Source organism: Ixodes scapularis, unplaced genomic scaffold (genome assembly GCF_016920785.2).
Source record: "Ixodes scapularis isolate PalLabHiFi unplaced genomic scaffold, ASM1692078v2 PGA_scaffold11__112_contigs__length_91849675, whole genome shotgun sequence".
Taxonomy (NCBI): domain Eukaryota; kingdom Metazoa; phylum Arthropoda; class Arachnida; order Ixodida; family Ixodidae; genus Ixodes; species Ixodes scapularis.
Window position 1 is genome coordinate 24,063,812 of NW_024609837.1, and position 22,153 is coordinate 24,085,964.

The following is a 22,153-nucleotide window of genomic DNA, read 5'->3' on the forward strand; positions in this document are numbered from 1 at the left end:
AAATTTGCTTGCTAACTGCCTGCTAAACAAACCTTATCTAGATCAATCCAAATCACTGGTTTTAAAATGAAGTGCTGATTACTTTATTGCTCGTCTCCTTGTCACAAAACCAAGCGCCTAGTGACTAAGAACATTTTAGAGAGGTATATCCCCAGCTTAAACTGGACGGTAAAATTGCATTACGGAAGCTACAAAGGCTTTCTAGCAATGTTCAGTGCGGTTCAGTGATCTCTCTGTCCATCAACGAAATCATTGAGCATTCAGCAATTAGTTAGGGTAACCATTGTTGTGGAATGGTTACCTACATGCGCTTTACTGTCCTAACGTTTCTTCGGATCTTGGCGGTTCCCACCATCATCGCCAGAGAGGGTAGCGCATGTCGCTAAATGTTGTTTTGAAAACAAACCAACAGCCATCAAAACCTAACTTAGAGCGTCCAAGTGACATGCTTCTCCAATCAAAGTGAATCGCATCCGGCTCCCACGCTCACGCAAGCTCGGCTACCCCAGGCCAATGAATCTTGTCGCCAGGTTCCGAAGAGTATATACACCTCGTCGGCGTCCATGTATATAACGACGCATACGTCAGACTTTATAGAAAGTTCTCGCTCTATGCGATGCAGCTTCGAAACTCCCGTCGTCGACGATCATCACCTGCATGGATGTCTCTCGACCTGTTTACCTTGATAAAGACAACTCTATCAGGGAGTCGAAGAACAGTTCTTTGTTCGGCCACTTGAACGCGGATCCGATAACATTCTGAGCGAGATCTGTCTTCAAGAACACAGAGTAAGCAGTGCTCCTCGGATTCTGCTCGCATCGAGTGCTTGCCAAGAGTGCTCCCGTTTCTTTGTCTGTCGTTCTTTTTTTCTTCATTTCTCGGATCCTATAGCAGAAACTTCGTTTCTCGTGCTTCGTGGCCGCCTTGCAACCGATGTCCGCCGTCACGTGGAGAAAACGCCGCCTTCGCTCTCCGAGCACCATGAGCTTCTGTGTGCACAACGTGGCGACGTACCGTGAGCCGCAACCTACGCGGTGAAATTTTGTTTACTCGTGCAACCGGTGCCGCCACTACGTTGCCCAACTGTATGGTTTGCAGACGTGTGGTGCATCGTCCTGATCAACTTCTGAGGATACCGCTGCGAGTTTGAGTGTTGCGTGTCTGGTGTTCCAAGAAATCTCGCGCCTGTGCCTTTAGGAGTTATCATCCGTAGTTGAAGTTAACTTCGGGTCGAACAAGCCACAGCCAGGGCATCGACGTCGAACGACTAGTGAATCTAAACGCGTCCAAGTCACGGGCGGTCGTCTGCGGAGTGCCGTGCGTTTCAGGATCCACCTCCAGGCAGACTCAAGGATACCACGAACGACTTGAGAGATAATGTTGCTAAGGTTACAAAAAGACTTCGATTGCTTCGCTGCCGAAGTTCGCAGACGAGCATGGCGCCTTTCGACTGAGTACCAAACACGAGAGAGCCATAATTAGCCTTCGAGGGAAAACTTGGGCGACGGTGTTATTACGTCATTTCTGGTGCTGAATCCAGCAACGAAGACATAACGTCGACAAGCCAGACGAGGCTTGAATTGTTGTGGTTCGATTTGGTCCAACTGTGTTCCCGGACACCGTGGTTACGCCGGGAGACGTTCGTGCTGTGAATGTCTGTCGCGCATGCTACGTTGGTACAACAAAACGTGGTTGCTACGTACCCTTCAGAGCTCCGCAGTTCGAGGCGATACCCGTACCAATTACAAGAGGGTACACGGCGTGTTCGCGTCCGTAAGTATCGCACCCTTAATGTATCTAGTGTGTTATATATCTCTTAACTTTCGGTGTTTTGTGGGGGTACCTTTTGTTTATGTATGGTCACAATCGACAAAAAGGAAAACTGTCCGTCAGTCATCGTTTCTTTCCATATGAGCCACTTTTAATCGAACCAATAAGCGATTCAATCATTTTTTTATCACGAGCAACATTGGTTGTTGGAGAAATTTCATTTTGAGAATAAATAGAAAAATAGGTAAGATATTTTAACGGCTTTTAGTGTTAACCATGTTAACAATAAACGATAATTTGAAAATCAAAAAAGCAAGAGCATATTTTGACATTTTGCACTGCTGCAGCGGCACGCGACATGTATACATAAGGAGCTCTCTTAGTGCGAATAAACAAGGATTCGAGTGAAATCGTCACTAACGAGATAGAATAAATATGTCAGTCGCGCAGCAAATGGGTCAGGCCTGAAACAACAGCATACCGAGGCAGATACTCTCAATCTGACGAACAATGAGTACTGCATTATATTTATCGCATGTCTCGGTATCTGACGACGCTAAGTTCTAATCATGAGCGATTATTGAGTACAAAAACAAATCTTCCTTTCTTTCGCGTTTGTAAACAAAGGCTGCCTGCGAGCTGCGCCCGAAATAATCACTCATTTATCACTAAAGATTTCTCCATTCCCTTTTAGAAATTACGCAGAACGCATCACATTGATCTTTCTTTGTTCGACATATAATGATATAAAGTACGCCGTACTGCATTTCTAGCCTGCTTGCGATATCCCTGTTTAGTTAGAAGGTCTTAAAGTTGGATCAAAGAAATACAAAAAAGGACTAAGACAGTGTTAAATCAGGAAGAAATTATTTTTTATGATTATTTTTTACGAATCACAACGCAAGATTTGTCGGTAATCCATATTTGGTACAATTAGTTACTGGTCATGAACCCAAGAAATCTTCACATTTCAAAACATTTGTAATTGATAAGGAAGTCAAATCGACTTGCAATATTTATCGATAATATAGTGAAAATATTGCACTGCGTTTAGTAACAATTAAGTGAAACCAGTGGAAAACAACGAGGTGAACACTGTGTATATTAGCAGAATTTGGGCCAAGAAAAAGAAAATTCAAGGTTTTCTCTGACAAATCGTGTATTACCATTAAGTTAACTATAACCCGGTTTCTTCATAAGTTTTTTTTTTTTTAAACGCAAGGAAATATTTAAACCTTTAAACGATTTTTTTTTTCAAGTTAAATAGGAATATTGAGCATGAATATAATGCGTAAAATATTGAGAGCTGCAGAATTAGCTAACAAAAACAAAACAAAGCGGATTCTCATTGAGTTAATGTTCCGTTAAATGCAGGGTTGTATAAGAAAATATAATCAGCATATGCGTCTAAAACACATCTCTCAATGTCCTAACAAAGAAAACCGTCAATCTAACTGTCGCAAATCTAACACGAGCTGCAATGTGTCTACGCAGGATCCATGGTTCTGGGACCTGACAGCCGACCGCAGACCGCAGCCCTTCATGACAGTGTAAACGAAGAAATCAAATCAGCTCACACTCTTGTCAGCCATCAAATACTTACGGCATCGTGAAACAGAGCTGAAGGTTCACCTGCGCATACCTCCAGGGATATCGCAGAACTCGCTGTGTGCTGTCTCGACACCCAGTAGCGTACATCGAAAATGAGTGCAAAAAGCGTTTATACAAGAAGAAGCGAAATCAGTATTCTGCCAAGAACGCCGCTTCGCCTGAAGATCGCTAGAAGAGTCCCTTACAAACGCGTTGGACATCAGGCATGCCCTGCTCAGAAGTGAAGGCGAAAGGGCAACAACTTGAAGGCAAGCAAAGGATTTAAGGAATCAAGCACCGTTCAGACATTTGCTTACTTCACCCAACCCTGCCAGCCCTGCACCTGCGCTTATTAAAGCCAACTGTCACGGTACACCACCCGCCAAACGTCAATCGGGAATAGTTAGTACCACACCTGCATACAGAAATAACACGTCAACATTAAAAAATGTAATAATTTTAAAAGCTGAAGCTCCGGCAGAAATAGTGCGAATGTTTTCATTTTGAAAATGCTATTCATGAGCACACGGAAAACTTGCGGATACAACGTTCATGGAACGACCACAAGGCAACGTTAGTGAGCCTAAGGAACCCACAAACCCCACAAACGAAGTTGCACGTGACGTGACGTAAGGGTACGAAAGCAGGCCTCTAGATACCAGAGGTCTCCTTATCTCCTCGACGGGGCATCTTCATTGTACACTTGTACGATGCATTTAAAGAAGGAATTCAGGGCTTCCGGACTCTGTGCCTCTGGGCACTCAGCGTCGCCAAGAAAGTAATCGCTACCGATTTGCATAAAGTGCGTAGACAATTTCAAATTCAACATCGGTTTACGCTTTCTACGAGACACTGCGGACACTTCACGAGGACGCTTCGTTTCGCCGAAGGCTTTCTTGCGAATATTTAGACGAAGACTCTTCAAGGGGCCACATCGAGAAGACACCGCAAGAACACGATCTGACAGGACAGGACATTCCCGCGGTACTGTCGAAAGAAGCAAGCACTTGCTCATTTTACAGTAATATCTGGATATAACTCATCTTTGAGGTACAATTTACCAGATATTTGTTAGGTCCAAGCAACCGGACAACTATCGGGTTCTGGAGAGAAAACAACAACAGGCTTCTTCAACGGGGAGACACCCCACGCACACGTTCAACCTGCCAACGCCAATGACCCAATCTACCGTTGCAACGGCGCCGCAGAAGAAGACGTCCGAACCGTGAGGACCCCCGGCGATCATACACAGGCGGTAGCGACAGCAGGCCGCAGCCGACGTGAGCGGTGCGGCGGCACCGCCGTAAAAGCCGACACAGCAGCCCCAGAAGCAAGAAGAAGGGGGGACTTCCCCGGGAGGGGACTGGGGGGAGGCGCGGCAAAGGCACGTTGCGCGACTCCGCCCTCCAGCGTAGCCCTGCCGAAAAAAGAAGCGGCGAGAGAGGGGGCAACGCGTACTCGTACGGGACGACGCAGTCGAAGCCATGCCGCCGGGCCCTCGGAGACCCGGGGAAGAAGCTCCGCTGGTCGTCTGACAGGGCCGGCTCGTCGCGGTGCCGAAGGCCGGGCAAGCCCGATGGATTACGCGCTGTTGCGGAGGACAGCGGCCAGCCTGGTCGTGGTCGTGCTCATGGCGCTTCTCCTCCGGACCGCAACGTGAGTGTCCCACCTTGTCCTTGCGACGATTCAGAGCCAGGATGCGAAGGGGGTGCGTTGCCGGCGTATAAGATAACCGCTAGCAGGTTTTAGAGCCGCGGGAGCGGGGAGTAGCCTACTGTTGTACCGCCTCCGGCGGCTCGCTGTCATCGATGATGCTTCGCCGTCGCGAAGTCTTCGATGGTGCGCGAGTGCGTGGCCCGGAAGACCGGGGGTTAACTCGCGTTTGAGTTGAAACGCTGTATCTCTTGTTTTAACCTTTGCGAAGCGGCCATACGGCTTATGCGTTGCACAAAAGACAATGTACAGAGAGTGTCTCAGGCGTCTCTCTTCCTTGTATACAATTCTGTCACGTTGAATGTACAAAAAAAAATGTCGGCACACATGTTTAAAGCGTGCAACCGTGATTCGACTGTGCTTGACGCGTGTTCGCAGGTAATTTTGTCATGCGTGCAGTGAACAGAGTGTACTTTGTACCATGTCTGAGCACTACCAACTGCAGATTTAAGTAATTATAGACGTGCGACGTGGATGAATACAAAGCAATCTCACTCTCAGACGTAAGGCTCAAAGATGCACGGTGGTTCTTTAGGGGTGCCACATATCATCCCACGCCGGCTCACTGCTTTCCGTGGTGCTCCAGCACAATATAAGTGCATAAAGATATCGTACCGGAGGCGGAGAATCTTATTGCACACTTCCTGGGCGCTGCTGACAAATCAGAAAGAAAAAAAAAAGGAAAGGAAACAGAGTGACTGCCGGCATGCGTGCCTCCCCGCCGAGCACGCGAGTTGAAGATCATTGTGATTGAGCCGTTCCTAGGTGTTTGCTTTGTGTAATAACAAGGTCACGATCTCCTCTGGGACATTCACCGTGTTAAGGCCTGTCCTATAACAGACAGGCGTGCATGTCATTTTTAGCGGACGGAAATTACGCTCTTCGGTCGGTCCCGGCCACTTTCCAACTCTTTTTGGTCGGCGTTCAAGATCGGGGAAATATTTGCGCGTGCCCCTTCTGGTTCGACGTCCATGGCACTCGCTTGACTCTGGTTGTCGCACTCCCCCTGATTACTGTTATTAAGCATGAAATCTTATGAAGGGAAAATTCATTGTGGTATAATAAAAAAAAAACGGCCAGGACAGCTCGCTGAGAAGTTTGGTGTATAGAGGCAAAACTAACTCGAACGCCTTCCTTCCGACTCTGCATGCAAACCGATTCGCTCGATGACATTGCAGAAACCAGCGTATATAGGCACATATGAAGACTTTAATCAATGCGTCTTCCGCTTTTTTTTTTTTTTTTTTGCGATTGAAGTGCATGCGTGTGATTTCTATGTTTTCACATCTGCTTATCTGGAGAATGCGCAGTCGCAAGTGTACACGGAGAGCAAGGGTTTTAAAACGCGTCCTTGCCGCAGTGGATAGCAAGGGGGTGGCACGTTAATCAACGAGCGAAGAGCAGACGAACGTGCACGCCGTATATAACAGCAACTAAGCATAAATTGATGACAGGAGACACCGCTCTTTTTCTACACACACGCATCGTAATATAACCTTTCACAAACGAATGGGGTTGTGAAAATAAACATGAGATAACCTCCCGTGAGCCGTGAGAATATTGGACTCCGCGAGAATGCTGTCCCGTTCTAACTCACCATATATTCACCTTTCGCTTCTCACCCAGGCGAAAAATCCCGTGTCACTGGGTTGTGAGAACTTGCGCGGGTTCTGATATGGGCAGACGAAGGCTATTATACTGCGCATGGTCAGAATGCTTTACGCAGATCAGTATAAGACGTCAGCGCGCAGAAGGTGATGATTAGAATGTTCTATAGACGGGTACAACTTTTTTTCAGAGAGCGCAATGAAAGCTCCTACGTGCGCCGAGAAACTGACGGAGACGAGGAGGCGAGAGCTTCGCGCGCAAAACGCGGAGCTCTGATTGGACCGATTAGTGGGTAGGCCTAAAGCTATATAGCTGTCTTTGTCTCCGCCGCACTCGTAGAACGCTTTCGAACGCGAAAGCCAAACGCCAGACGCCGGCGTTCCACGTTGTAACGCATACGACGAGTGCAGTGGCGAGACAAAGGCAGCTATAGCTTTCCATCTACCCACTAATCGGCCCAATAAGAGCTTGGCATTCTGACGTCGTCTCGCGCTCCGGTCTCCTTCTCTCCCTCAATTTCTCGGGACATGCATGCGCACTTTTTTTTTCTTTTTTTAATTGCCACAGAAAGTTGTCCCCTTGTTTAGCGTGCAGACCGCTTTTGGTATGCAGTGCAATTTTGATAGTTCATCCACTATAAGGGTAAACTCAGATCCACCAATACGTCGGAGCTCGCACTAGAGACGAGCAAACAAAAACCGCCAAATCAATCGACTCCGAAATGAAGTGTTGCCGCTATTATAGGCGCAGTAAGAAAACGTGAGCTAGCTTTGAGTAAGCTCGGACACTTCATCAGACCCCACTTAAATGCCAGACTCCATGTCTCACGTGTAGAACTCACGCGCACACTCATAACCGACTAAATCGCGCTCAGCATAATTTGACGTGATTTGCACATTGTAGGCAGAATAAATCGTATAAATTTAAGCATGGTCGGCAAAATAAATGGAGACACAAGGAAGAATCAGCAAAAAAGAAAAAGTCATGAACGCAATAAAAAAAATCGGCCTACTGCATAAAAAAAATAAAGATACGTTTATAAAAACCCTACGGTTTTGCCACGTGACTGGACACTGGAAACAAAGTACCGACTGCTATCGAACAAAACAAAAATATGTACGTTCGCAGTCTGAATTGAGTAATCACCAGGTGCAGGTAAATACGACACTCAGCGGAGCCATGAATTTAGGGTGAAAATAACAAATGCGTTTCCACGCAACCTCAAAACAGCATGCATCCAAGATTCGCACAACGATAAGTTATCCAACAACAAAAAAAATATACCTATATAAATAAAAAGCCTTCAGTAGGTCAACCAGCGCCTCCCCCCTGAGATGGGAATTTCGCAGTTTCGTATATAGCCACGCCCCAACTACGTAACAGCGATGATTATGTGTGCGAGGTTGCTGAATTGGTTGCACTGGAATCGCAAGGTTAATAAAGGAAAAATATTTTATCCCCGAGGTGAATGATTACGAATAACGAAAATTTGTTCAATTTACATAAAACAAGAAAAATCATATAACGATCAGAAGGAGACATGCGCGTTTTCTTCCGATGTTTGTGATTCCATTACAGACACTTGTTTCGTCGTCAATCCCTCTAATTTATTTTTGGCATTTGTGTTCTGGGATAAACTTGGCCACCTGCAATTCTTCTCGCTAATAGCTACTATAGGACGCATGCCTGTATAGGACGCATTTCGAAGATAGTAATTAAGCGAGTTAACCGAAGTCACCGAAGCTGTAACTTTTTAGGGCTTCAATAAAAAAAAAAATTAAAGAGGCATCCATTGGTGTTCAACTTTTCATTGTTTCTTTCCTCGGCCGCTGATTTATTTTGTGGGCGTGAAGTTATTTTTAAAGGTAGAGTGGCTATACACAAATTACTTACATTAATGACTCTATCAATAACAAATAAATCGCGTCTAAAAAGAAACGGCGGAAAATAATAATAATAAGTTCGACATAATGAATTTCTTCTGAATAGTTTGTCAAAGCTTAAACAATTGGAACTCGTTTGATAATGGCACAAAAGACAACACATACTCGCCTTACCAATCATTTAGCATAAAACAAAAAACTAGGTTTCCGGCGTTTGTCAAGCTCATCAAAACATGCCAGTCTTCATTTCAGTCACCAAATAATAATTAACAAATTACAGATGGCGATTACAAACTATTTTAATTAAAAACTTACTCTCTTACGTGTTATTTTTTTTTCACACAAATGCGAGCAATAAATTGCATACAATATATGGTTATCAGTTATCCAAGAAGTCACAACAAACATACGCTCTGCTATGGTTCCTGGAACGGTTCTTCGACTGGTGTGTTTTAGCGTCCTATACATCAAAAGTGGTTCCGAAAAGTGGCAACAAAGGACGTGATAGAAGCCAGGGTGCCTTATGCTGTCGGATGATCGCGATCCTGGCGGTTGGTCGCAGAAACGCTTGCGAAAATCACGAAAGCGAACGCGAGATGGCCCTGTCGTCGCGGCGTCCCAACTCCTGGCTGCCGAAGCTTCCGTGGGCTGCCACACTGGAGAGCGACCTGCTTCAGAACAGGCATCGGCAACACTCACCACCGCTGCCGGGGACGCCGCCAGGATCGCGACCGGCGACGGCATGACACTTTTGTTATGTCGGCAGGCGGAAATTGAGGGACCACTTTCTTGGACACGGTAAGCGCACCAGTTGGAGACACTGTACAGAATCCATAGTTCTGCTAAGCGTCAATCTATCCAGCGGATTTCATCATTAGCCATCAAGACCGGCACCGGATATTTATTGTAGCAGCTAGACTGGACGTAATGTGACGTCATTCGTCGTTAGGTAGTTGGTCAGTGATTGGTTGATCATTGCGACAAGGTAAGGGGTTATCTAGAAAGAAAAAAGGAATATAACAGAGAGGGAGACATAAAAAGGAGAGAAGCCTAAGAATTATAACGAGAAGTAAGTTTAAAGGAACAAGAAGCAAAAGGGGGAACGTACCTTAAAAACCGGCTAGCACGGGCAGGATCATGTCTAATTAAAATGCCATATATTGTTACCTGCTAGAGATGGCTAAATCGATCTTACCTTTAAATTAGAACAAGACGATATAATTTTATAGATATCGTTAAATTGCGATGATAGCAAAAGAAATTAAATCCCAAACAATAGGCTGAGGTTTAAATTACACCGTTCCTCGCCGCAAAGTAAAATTAAACCGCTAATTCACTTCCGAAATGAAACCACTGATTAAGACTCGGAGTCAACCGAGCCATACATGAACGTGACAGAATCTTCTGTAGAGAAGTGTTTTCCACTTTTAGGTTTAAATTCAAACTTGGGCAACCTGAATAATTCCCTAACGAAAGATTTTAAGCGAAATTCCATTTTATAAAACAAAGAAGCCATTCTAACTAGCGGCATGGGTTACTACATAGATTACTAAATTGTATTTTAAAAATTATAACTGCAATACTCACTACTGCAACCACCACCTTAATTAATTATTGTCACTGGAATGAGGTGACATCAAATCCATGCCTTACACTTCCTTTGCGTGGGCTTCGAGTCTGCTTGTCCAGAAATACACGAAAATTGAATTGTGCAAGAAAAGTATATGTGTAATACAAGAACACTGTTCGGATATGGCTGTACGCCTTAGATAGACAACAGGAATATACAGTCAAATCTCGGGAATATTTTTACGCCTCGATATCTGCATGTGCGGAATTTGTACTAATCAAGTTCTACGTTCAAAGAATGTCAGCTTTGCTCATCCTATATGGCATTTCGTGTGCCTCACCATACGTGGACAGGTCTGCTTGCATCATCATCAGCATCTGCTTAATAGTTTGTTGCGCCACTCATAAAGAACAAACTAAAGGTATTCTTAACGCAGAAAACTTGAAATTGCATGCACATGAGTGTAATCGCAAAACACTGACTATTCTTTCTTTTTTTTTAACAGAAAGTGTTTTATCAGTCACTTTTATATGTAAACTATACAACGTATGTTGCGCTCAAGCGACAGGTTCAACTGTTCCACAGTTCCTCGCTAGCGGGGAAATTGACGTCACTTGACTTGAGATCACATGACCTGCTCACGTAACTTGACATAAACTTCCGCGATATATTTAGCGGGGAAACTGACGTCACAGTTTAGCCGCGTCATGTGATACCATCACATCGCGTGTGTCAAATGTGTGATTTGCGCTCGACACATTTTGAGTCGAGCGCAAGCCTGTAAGTTTTTTGTTGCAATATTTTTTTACCAGCGTGGTAAGAAAAACAAGACGTCGATCACTAAACGTGACTTAATTTTTATTTTGTTTCGCGACAGCAAATAATTTTTATTTTTATTTATTGATATGTTTGCGAGATTCCGCGGTATTTATTCCGGAGTAAAATTTCTGGACGTTTTGTGGCCCTCATTGGTTGCGGAAAAATCGGTGTTCTTTGTCGACGAGTTGCTTCAACTCTGGCAATACCTCGTAAATGTCCATACTCAAATTCCCTGGCGTTGATTTCGGTGTAAAAAAATCTAGTTTGTTTTATACGCTTATCAATCATGAAGAGATATGTGGTTATTGATAACTTGTGTGACGCTGGCTTTACAATCAGCAATTATCGGCGAAAACATTTGGTTCGTCGCTATCTTCGAAAGTTAGCGAGGAATGCCAATTTACCGAAACCGGGCAATTCAAATCAACCTTTTTCAAGACGTAGTTATACCTTGAACACAATTAGCACGGGTAGCTAATCACATTTCACTACACTTAACTCTGCTCGTTTTGGTAATGTAATTTCAAAAGAACTACAAAAAAATACATTTGATTACCCCTGTAGTTTGCAAATGTGTAATTACAGCATTTAAGCACTCACTCCAACAAAAATGCGTAAACCGCGTTTTTTGTTTTGCTCGCCCTGCGCACGTTTAGTCTCCCGTAAAGCACAAACTGAGCGCATCTCGAAGGAAACAAACCAGCGGCTCAAGTTCCCACAACCTCCACCGGTGGCGCCGTTGCGTCCATGGAAGTTGGGGAGGCGCCACGGCGTCAGTGTTGCCAGCCTCGAGTGACAGGCTATAATTTGAAAGGTGAAAAATGGTTTCCCCCAAAAGCCGAATCGCTGCAGCGCCGCCGAACCCCACCAAAAACAACGCGGCAGTTGCTAACCATGGGCCCATTGGCACCCTCCAACTATAATGCAGACTGCACCAGAAACAACCAGAAACAACAATGGCCGAAGTGCAACTACCCAAGCCATTTATCAACCTAACGAAAACAAGAATGTTACAGTAAAAACACAAAATAAACAGATGTAAATAGAAGGATCAGCCTTTTCATTTTCTGGTGAATTCTTGTTTTTGTCTAGCACTCACTTTGCACGGGAAGGTATTCAAGTTATTCGAGAAATGCGGATAGTTTGAACATCTTTAAACCTAACTTGAATGGCTTTGTTGTTTCGGCGTGCTCGTTCGTTTTTGTCGTAAATGGACCAGAATCAACCTTGTGACAGCTAATAACAGATGAAGCTGATAAATGCATGGTGCACTTTGCTGTTGAATTAGAATAAATGCATATTAGATCTATTCCTATGTTATTTTTTATGTATAATTCAGTTTTATATTAAACTCTGCTAAATATGTGTCGTTATACAAAAAAAAGTCCTTAATCATTTTACAATGACTTTCCGGTGAATCCTTTAATTTCAGTGGAAGTTTCGATTAGGCCTGATAGCTAGTTCGACTGGAAGCCTTAGCTTTGACTCAAGCAGATTTTTTTTTTTTGCTTTGCTACTTGAGTGTAAATGAACAAGTTCGCGCAGTTTAGGAGGCTTCAGAGTACACGTTATAGGCACAACCTCCCGCGACCAATTAAAATTAGTTTTTGTTTTCTGTCCCATTGAGCTTCATGCTTGCACGAAGTTCGTACTCTATTACAAAAGGACGTGTCGGCTAAAGTTATTCGGTCGTGGGCAATTATGGATATTCGTGTGACGTGCGTGTCTCCAAACTGTGCGAAATTGTTGATTTGGAATTAAATCTCCAAAGCTGCATGGGTGCGAACGCTTGTCTCGAAAGGTTATTTAATTTACATTATTTCAGTAGAACTTTTCTATACACAACAAGTATTCCAGAAAAATAGAATTACAATGCTTCTTTTCACTTGCATAAGCGTTTCTCAAAAATACCTGCTACATGCTTGTTTTGTTCAATCATATTGAAGCAGATTTCATAAAGAAGGCAGTATACTTATGACTTTTTCGTTTCGGGGGCAAACTCAATTCTATTCAAAATTTGCACCTCGAAACAGCTTGATCAAGGAAATTAGAAACAGCGCGAAAAAAGACGAAGACAACGAGAGAAGAGCACAGGACAAGCGCTGTTTCTAATTTCCTAAGTCATGAACCAACTCGCTTGCATCGCCACCTTAACAGCTTGATCAAGTGTTGGTTTAAACCTGATTTTACCCTAAATCTCGCGTAAGCTTTTTATAAAAAAAGATCGCGTTATCCGAAATGTGCACGCCGAGCAAGTTTCATCAAGGTTGGAACATAACCGGGCTAAACCTGATTTCCTATTTTTTTTTTTTTAATATTGAGTCATTATTTTTTTTAATATTGAGTCACTTGATTCAATTTTTTTTAAAGTTAGTTCTAGACATGTACCACCTTGTTTTGTGAAATCCATCGGAGTGTTTCACGTCGGTCTAGAAACCCCAAGCTATCACCTCTGATATGAGTGAGAGCATTGTAAATAATATTTCGCCACTAACAATAAATATAGGTATTGATTTTCAGTCGTCAAAAAAAGAACTCATTTATAAAACATTTGGCATGTGTACATTTCAATCTTATTTTCTTTATCTTTAGTGATTCGCAACGTCTGTGTAGTTTCTCGTGTGTTCTTCAAAGCAGGATAAACAAATAAATACGATACTAAATAAAAACAACTTTTCATGCAAGTTTTCGAAAGTTGTGCTTGAAACACTGTGAACAGGGCCACGGGATTTGTAACAAAGAGTCGATAATTTTTGGGTGTGAAATTCGCTTTTCGATTGTCTACATCATCTCTGCGAGCAATTTATAGTCAAGCTTAAAATTTACTTTGAGCGAAAATATAATCAAAAATTTTCCAAATAGCGAAATTGACGCACAGTAGCCTCAATTATATCCTGAACTTCGCTTGAAAATATAAAATCCCAACTTTTATAACCTCAAATTTAGTAAATTACAAAACCCGAAAATTAAGAAGCATTAATATATTTGATGACCATATCTCTGTAACCCTGTATTTTGTTTTTTAAAAAAAAAATTGCACACAAATATATGAAAGGTTGTGTTTTAAAAATACTAATAACTTTATGCAAATTAGGTAAAACAACAACAACCATTTGGGGTGAGCGGAATCCCAAGCTTGGAGCTGAATTCTCGATTGTATAATACTTGAAGGAAAGAATTGTGTTAATCGTTTTTGCGATTAAATGTTGTATCCTATACCCTTGACATTTTCTTTCGAGATGTGAACAAAAATGCGGTTCGTGTGTGCGTGGCTGTGTCTTTCCTCTGCGATGTTACGCCTATAAGGCCACTTATTTATTTCAACATTCTTCTTTTGAACATTCTCCTCACCTCCCCCTTATTTCCAGAACCATAAAATCTAGGTTAATTAAATTATCATCTTTTTGAACAGTCATAAAAAATATCTACAGCACATCAATTGTGTCAGCAGATCAAATTTTCATGTTTTACCGGCTATTATAAGTAGAAACAAATCACACCAAAATGGAATGCTTAAACAAAAAAAAAAAAGATGTAAAACTTTAGTTTTTCTATTTTTCAAGGTAGCGGAAGTTGCAGACAAATCTTTCACGTTCGCACCCTCTGTATACTCTTGTCCCAAAATCAAAGTGTTAGGTCGCCCAAAATATATCTGAAAAAACAAAGGGCCTATCGGTCACATGCTTCATACAGTGCTACAACAAGTCATGTTTCTGACGTCATATCAAAGTGGTGACGTCAAAAACAAGACATTTTGATCTTTTAAAAATGGGTGTTTGCGCTCGCCCAAAGCCAGCAGTTTTCTTGTCCAAGCGCATTTGGTGCATTGAGTTGGTGACCACGTCCATCACTTTGGTACCTCACTATAAGAAAAAGCAAGAAAACAAAATATCCCATATGGAAAATAACAGCGAAGGGTTTAGAAATAATTTAAACTTTATTTAAACTATCCCAGTTATTAACGACGGCGCCAGTGGTAAGCGTTCGTGAAATGCGTGTATATATAGCAGTAGTCAGAGCCATCTTTCCGGATTTTTTTGCATAGTTGGGGTGGGTGATAAATTTACGGAACGTAGCGCAGCCTTCACCCTAAAGTTTTAGGGCTAGATATTTCGGTCGAAATTTGACCTCGTAAAATGTAAATCTATAGCCCGCGGATCATTGCGTCGATGCACAAGTCTGCGCCGTGAACGTCGGAGTCAGACTCCGCGTATGTGGCATACTAATCCCAGAGACGATCTAGACGTTGACCTCCAGTCGTTGCATTTGCAGGACGGCCAAGGTGTCTGGGGGCGTGAACGGAATCGGCCACTACAACCACAACAGAAGACGACTTCTAGATCCTAAAATGGAGGCTTACCGAGAATCCATGTAAGTTGCTTTCTTTTTCTATTTTATTTTTCTCTCAAGATATACAGCAACGTGAAGTTGACGTGCCAACGACGCAGAGAGCGTCAACACACTATACTCCGCAAGAGGCGATGCAGAGATGACTCGCTCTTTTGACATCATATTCACGTGCTTAGAGCTCGTGACTAAGAAAAGCAACCACTTCCAACTATGCACAACGCTCCGCTACTCCCTACAATGAACCGCAGCCAGGCACGTAGCCAGGATTTTGTTTAGGGGGGGGGGGGGGGGGGGGTGCCGCCCATGACAAAATGCTGTATAAGGGGGAGGGGGAGAGGAGATCCCAGTAAAATGGAAGGTTTTAAGGGGGGGCCGGGCTCCATGCCCCCCCCCCCCTTGGGTACGTGCCTGACCGCAGCAGAGGCCACGGTCCAGCCCAGGCGATCCAGTGGTGTTAACTAACACGTGATCCGCGCACATCCCAAAAAGTTACGTGGAACACACACGGCATGGGAATGGTTTCGATGGCACGTAGCGGCATGTCCTGTTCATCGTAAGGCAAAACGTAGTTAGTGCGTCACCAGATTCGAATCATTGTCAAACCAATCTGCATTTCGACTAACAGCTATATCCACCTTCCAAAACTTATCACCCAGGCAAAAAACAAAAATATTCCGAGACACTGAATTGTAGGCTTATGCACGCGGCGTTTGGTATTCCGCAGAGGGCTACGGCACGGAACGCAATCCAATCTAGTAGACAAAGAAGGCAGCGCGTAGGAGACGATAATTAGAATTATCTATAGCAAGCTCTGAATGTTACTTTCTCGGAAACCAAGTAGCTATACTTCGTTCCATTTTGCGCGGGCAAACGAGTAACACGATTTTGCCACTTGTTTGCGAACCAACGCAAATCGTAGAAGTATAATCAACTTGACAAGCGTTCCTGGTGCTTCAGGAAAACGAGGGAAGAAGGATTCCGCCCAGCCAAGTCATGCGTGACACGGGACGTTTGATGGAAAGGGTGGACACTGAAAGCACAAAAATTACGAAGGTAGTATCGGTTAATTGAATTAACTTGAAAAGAATCTTCTGGCTAGACTTGAAGTGGCAAGCAACTTTTCGTTAAGAAATTTTGCTTCTTGGGAAGAAGTTACCCGAGTCTTTGTTGAAGAAGTTACCTAAGTCTTAGGCTTCAATGAGGTCGCACAGATAGCAACCGAGGTTCGTCTGAGCAGACCCTTGTTCACGTGACATCTCTGGCCCCCATACAAAAGTAGCCTCACAACTGGGAAAAAATAAAAATCGAACCGAGTTGTAGTTTGATGGAGCGATCGGGTGATTCAGCAACTTGGAAAAATATTCCAAGACTGAAGAACGCGCGCAACTCACGCCGACAAGGAGAAAAGGTGAAATACACACGAAATCAACAACGAAAGCTTATAAAAAATGTCGGCATTTTTTTTTTCTATTCAGGTAACGTCACGTCCCCAAGACTTTCGCATTCTACATCCTCACCACCACCGTCACATTCTGGTGGACTTTCAGCTTGCAACAAGGCCTCGTTTATTCTACGCGGACCCAAAAACCGGGTTTCGTTTTCTATCACGGACGCCGTATAATTGCGCCCCCAACGTCTACATATTTACGACTGGCCATCGTCGTTCCTTCATCTCCCCAGGAGACGGCCGGGGAGGGAGGGGACGACGCGTGCTTGATGACTCTGTGTACCGCGTAGACGGAATCGTTATGGGATCCCCGATGCCCCGTCCACGTAAACAAGACCGGGCCCGAGTCGAGCCCGCGCCGATCTCCCCGCTCAAGACAAGGCCTGAAGCGTCCTCCCCCAAAACGTCACAACTAGAGGATCCACATAAGGCCGTCAACGCGTCTAGCAGTGTCTCACAACGTAGGCGACCTTAGCACGGGGCGACGGCCGCACGTTTGCGTCTCCCGTCGAGTTTCAGCGCGTTTGCCGCTTGGGGCGAGTCGGGGACCCACGAACGATGACGTCATGTACAGGCCTTGACTACCAGGTGGCATCGGCCCCCCGACTCAAGTCTTTGCACCGGTCTCCCTGCTGCCCTGACGTCTGCCTTCCATGTTTCCAAGCACAAGAGCGCGCGCGCGCGTATGGTCGTTGTAAACGTCACCCCCGTGTAAACGGCGGTGCCAGCTGCCGCCTTCCCTTCGTCTCTGCGTCTTCAATGCCTTGCCCAGTTTTTCGTCCGCGTTCGCTAAAGCCGAAAAAAAAAACACTTTTTTTTTTATTGGTATCGATTGAGAGCGAGGGCGAAGGTGTTGAAGTCGGTTTACGCGTTGTTGTTTCTGGCGCCGCGAGGTGTAATCTTTTAACACCTCTGTTGAGACGCTTTTAAAACCGATGGGCTTAGAGGCTTCCTTTGAGCTGCCCTAATAACGAAACTCAAGGAAAATAAATTAGGGGTACAGCGATTGATCTTTGAGAGATAAAATAGCGGGCTCTCATTCAAAGAAGACGCCTCTGATACATGGGGGAGGGAAAAGGGGGGCAGCCCCCCCCCTTCCCTCCTTTTTCCTCCCCAGTGTATCAGAGGCGTCTTCTTTGAAAGAGAGCTCGCTATTTTCTCTCTCAAAGATCAATCGCTGTACCCCTCTTTTTTTTTCAGTTTCGTTATTACGGCAGCTCAAAGGTGATTTGCGGAAGTGTAAAATTGCCCTTTTCACGACGTGTAAATATGGTTCACGGATGCACTTAGAGTTCTGCTTTTTCGGGGTTTTAATGTAAGCAGGCAATAACTTTAGAGGGTTTAAAATGGTAGTTTGGGACGAATAGAACTAACACGTTCGCAGCCCCCTAATGGCGATGACAGGCAACAAATTTTAGTCTGGTAGTGATGTTAAGCATCTGTCTGAGCTTTCTGAGAGGCTCCCCTACAGTGACGTCGAAAAGGAAAGGGGGGGGGGGGGGGGGGCACAATGGGGCACGGGGGTGATCGTCCCCCTCCTTCCCTCCCCCCTTTCCCCACCTTTCAGCGATTTCTGGTAAACAACTTGTGTGTGTGTGTGTGTGCAATTGGGGGGGGGGGGGATGGCTTACTTTCCTGCAGTTGCCCCATATCTGCCGAACACTTCCGACGCCCCTGTTCCGATACAGAAAAGGAGGCGTTATTAAAAATCTTCATAAATACTTTTAGTTACAAACCTTTCTCTTGAGTTATTGTATGGAATGCATATTTCCCCAATCGAGTTTGGAGAAATGACCAGAGCGATCTGTAAATTTGAATAAGAAAAGTCATGGCTGTTCGTCACATCAAAGCGACTCTAGTTAACATCTTTAATATCTTTGCGTTTGAAACTTTTCGCGAAGTTTAAAAATATGACGTGACAAAGTCAATTTCTTTTCAAATGTATTTTACAGTATTCAACTATCGTGAGAGTTAGTTTTTGACCTTCACAATATAGCCTAGCAGATTAAGTTACAGCTTTTATACCCAATGGAAACAAGAAAGATATCGTATATGATTTGACCCATAAAATATTGAAACATAAATTATATGATGATTATATAAGCTGTTACTCATCTGCGTATAGTGAATTTTGTGTTCAAAGGTAATTCGGAGCGAATAATAGTTTTGTTCGAATATCGAATAGCGTCTCTAAGTCTTTCATCACCGTTTACCATGCTTATACGAAACTTCAGCTGAACACCGTGGAGGTACTTCCCTATCTTCCACTTGTCCACTTCTAAGCTCAGTTATTTCAATATAACTACTGCATGAACTGTGGCGTGTAAACGACAGATTTGTCGCAGTTATCCTAATCGAGAGGATTTATAAATCTGCTTAATATGTGCACATGTTTTATTCTTCTATTTCAAATTAAAAAAAACACGAATTTTGAACGGGGGTTGTCAAGACGTCGCTGCTTAACACATACTTTTGCTCAACCGCGGCGGGTTAGCCCCGTTGAGTGCGCTTCTCGCCAAGCACTCGGTCACTGCGGGGAAGCAATACCCGCGGTGCTCCGCGGGTATTGCTTTTCTGCCGCGCACCGATGCTCGGTAAAAAGCGCACTCAACGGGGCTAACCCGCCGCGAACAACACTTCAAAAAGTATGAATGTCGCAGTTGACATGGAAGCGAATACCGATTAGCGTATTATCCGAAACTGCATTTTAAAAATTTAATTATTCGCAAAACACAAAGTTATTATATGCTTTTGAATGTTCCTAAACGTTTATTGGGCACATTCATATATCTTAGCATTAGGGCAAATGCGTAAAGTGTACAACCGACATTTACTCAGTGGAAAATCTGGACTTTTTTTTTCTGTAGATTACTAAGTCCTATTTGTAGTTGTGGGTCAACAATAGAGCTAAGTAGTTTTTGTTTTACATACTTTTAGTACAAGTTAAGGACTTCAATACGAGTGGTAATTACAAATATATTTTGAAAAGCAATAAAAATAGCAATCGAAGAACACGCAGAAACGCAGGTACACGAAATACAAACAATATAGACAATCAGCGGCAATCAATGCACAAACGAGTATATATATTGGCATATACAAATAGTTACGTTGTGTCGAAATAAAATGAAAATAACTCAGAATCATGTAGTGAAAAAACAGTAACAGGTAGTATATTCCATTCTCTCACTGTACGTGGGAAAAAGGAAACTTTAAAACAATCTTTATTAAACGAGAATAAAGATTGTTTCAAATTTTTCTATCTTTTTTTAATTTCATACTATACATGAAGGTCATCAATATAGTATCGTATATGTAATGCGAATGATTCTTTAAAAAAACTCACAGACCGAATTAATTTTGATAAAAAAAAAAAAAAAACACGTGACACTTAAATCGCGTCCTCAGACGGCTCATTTCTGAACCTGGAATACAAATTCTTTCGTAACTCTTAAAAATCAACAGGATTCTACGGACTCCATATTACCTATACTAACTCATAAAAAATTCTACACTGCAGTCCGTTCGCACACAGAGGTGGGATGAAAAAGTTCCGAGACTGGTTTTGTAGCGTATAAACAAGAAGGCAGCACAATGATGTGCGCGCAGAAGCCGAAGGCAGAAACCTTCCTGCGTCATTATGCCAAAGGGCTTCGCTTGGTGGCAGTGGCGGATTCAAGGGGGAAGGGGGGGGGGCGACCGCCCCCCCCCCCCAAACAAAGTCGACCCCCCCCCCTCCCTCCTCTCGGAGGCAATGTGCAATTGGTGGACCCCCCGGTGAACCAAGAAGAATGGGATAATAGTATCCTTACAAATTTTCCGCCCCCCCCCCCCCCCCCAAAAAAAATGGAGTTCTGGATCCGCCCCTGCTCTGTGGAAGTTTGGAACTGCGCTACACGAGTTCGTTCGACCACATGCACGAGTACAATGGCGATCTCTCCATAGACTGCAAATCAAATCGAGAGCGAACGTCAACTTTACGTCAAACTAATATACCTAATATAAACTAATATAAACTAATAACTTTACGTCAATCTAAAATAGATACCTCTGAAATTATTTAGAAGGCTTATGTCAAAGAGTAGTGAGGTATGCGAGGTGTCTTGAGTGGCACGCGCGCCTCAAGAATGGCAGAACGTCACTGAAGTCATGGAGAGGTCGGATAAGAATCGCCGTTCCTGAAGCTCGAGTGCGTTTAAAACACTTCGCAAAATTCACTGCTTTTTGACACCAGCCCGCTCAATCATTTCAAAGGTCTCTGTTTTACATTTGCCGATTTTGACGCGAATCGATGTTCACTCTCGCTCTGGTTTGCAGTTTGTGGTGAAATCGCCATTGTGCCCGTGCGCGTGGTCACAAAATCTCTCGTGTAATTCAGCTCCAAATGTTCACAGAGCGACGCCCTTTGATATAACGAGACACGAAGGTTCTTGCCTTCGACTCCTGCGCGCGCATCGCTTTCTTTTTACGCTACAAAATCAGACTCGGAACTTTCTGATCCCACCTCGTAAGCTGACCTTACGGAGGAAGCTAGCTGCTTGTTGAACCAATGCCTAGATTTCGCCACATGCTCATGTTCACACCGAGGCACAAACGAGCGCTGTCAGGTGTATAAATGGAGACGGCAGATTGGGGGGGGGGGGGGGGGAGAGTGTTGCTCTCACTGCATTGTCAGCTGTAGGTGAATGTAGTATAGCAACGCCTCTCCAGAACAAAACAAAAAAATTAAATCAAGAAAGTTGTTTAAGAAAAAAAAAGCATTCGTATTGTAAGCAGTGATAGAACGAGGGCGAGCTGGTAATGATTCGACATCCTGTAGACCGTGAGATGTTCCCCATTCCAGGGTCTACAAGCTGTCCATTCGTATTGAGGCTTTTCGTCCTACTAATTCATCTTTGGGGCCCAGATTTGTTCTAAAACGACTCCTAGATGGGGGTCACTGTTTCTAGAAACAATTTAAACAATATTTGTCATCCTTTTAAGTTGAACTTTCATTATAAAGTTAGGCAAATTGTTAAGTCATTACCTTATTTCAGCTAATTCTACTTATAAATTAACATTTTACTCATAGGTGGATTCATTTACTGTAAGGTAATTGAGAAAGTTAACAGCAATTAAATCAACTATGTTTTGACCTGCTGGCCAAACACCTCAACAGGCGGCTGCAGTCCTCCATATACCGTTTTTTTCTGGAACCTCCCTTATCGCTGTCTCTCTGAAGCAGTAATTTCGCCGCGACCCGGGTCTCTATCGAACCTTCAGCATCAGACATAAAAAAAAAAATCCTGGAAGTTAGTACATTTATTGGGCTGTGTGGAAACAGTCTCTTTACCGAGCCCGGAGCGCGTCTTCGACTAGTGGGTTTAGCGTTCCATAACGGTCATCCATCGAAAGCGTTCCCGG

General features: G+C 43.7%; 1 protein-coding gene across 1 annotated transcript in view; it reads left to right on the plus strand.

The window, feature by feature from the left end:
* Positions 1-784: 784 nt before the first annotated feature.
* Positions 785-22,153, plus strand: part of LOC8029105 (protein Wnt-6) — a 28,348-nt gene continuing 6,979 nt past the window's right edge. The window contains exons 1-3 of the mRNA XM_029994893.4: positions 785-1,773; positions 3,265-5,016; positions 15,226-15,324. Of these exons, the coding sequence (XP_029850753.1) occupies positions 4,937-5,016; positions 15,226-15,324 (179 nt within the window). The 5' untranslated portion in view covers positions 785-1,773; positions 3,265-4,936. The remainder of the gene's footprint in view (positions 1,774-3,264; positions 5,017-15,225; positions 15,325-22,153) is intronic.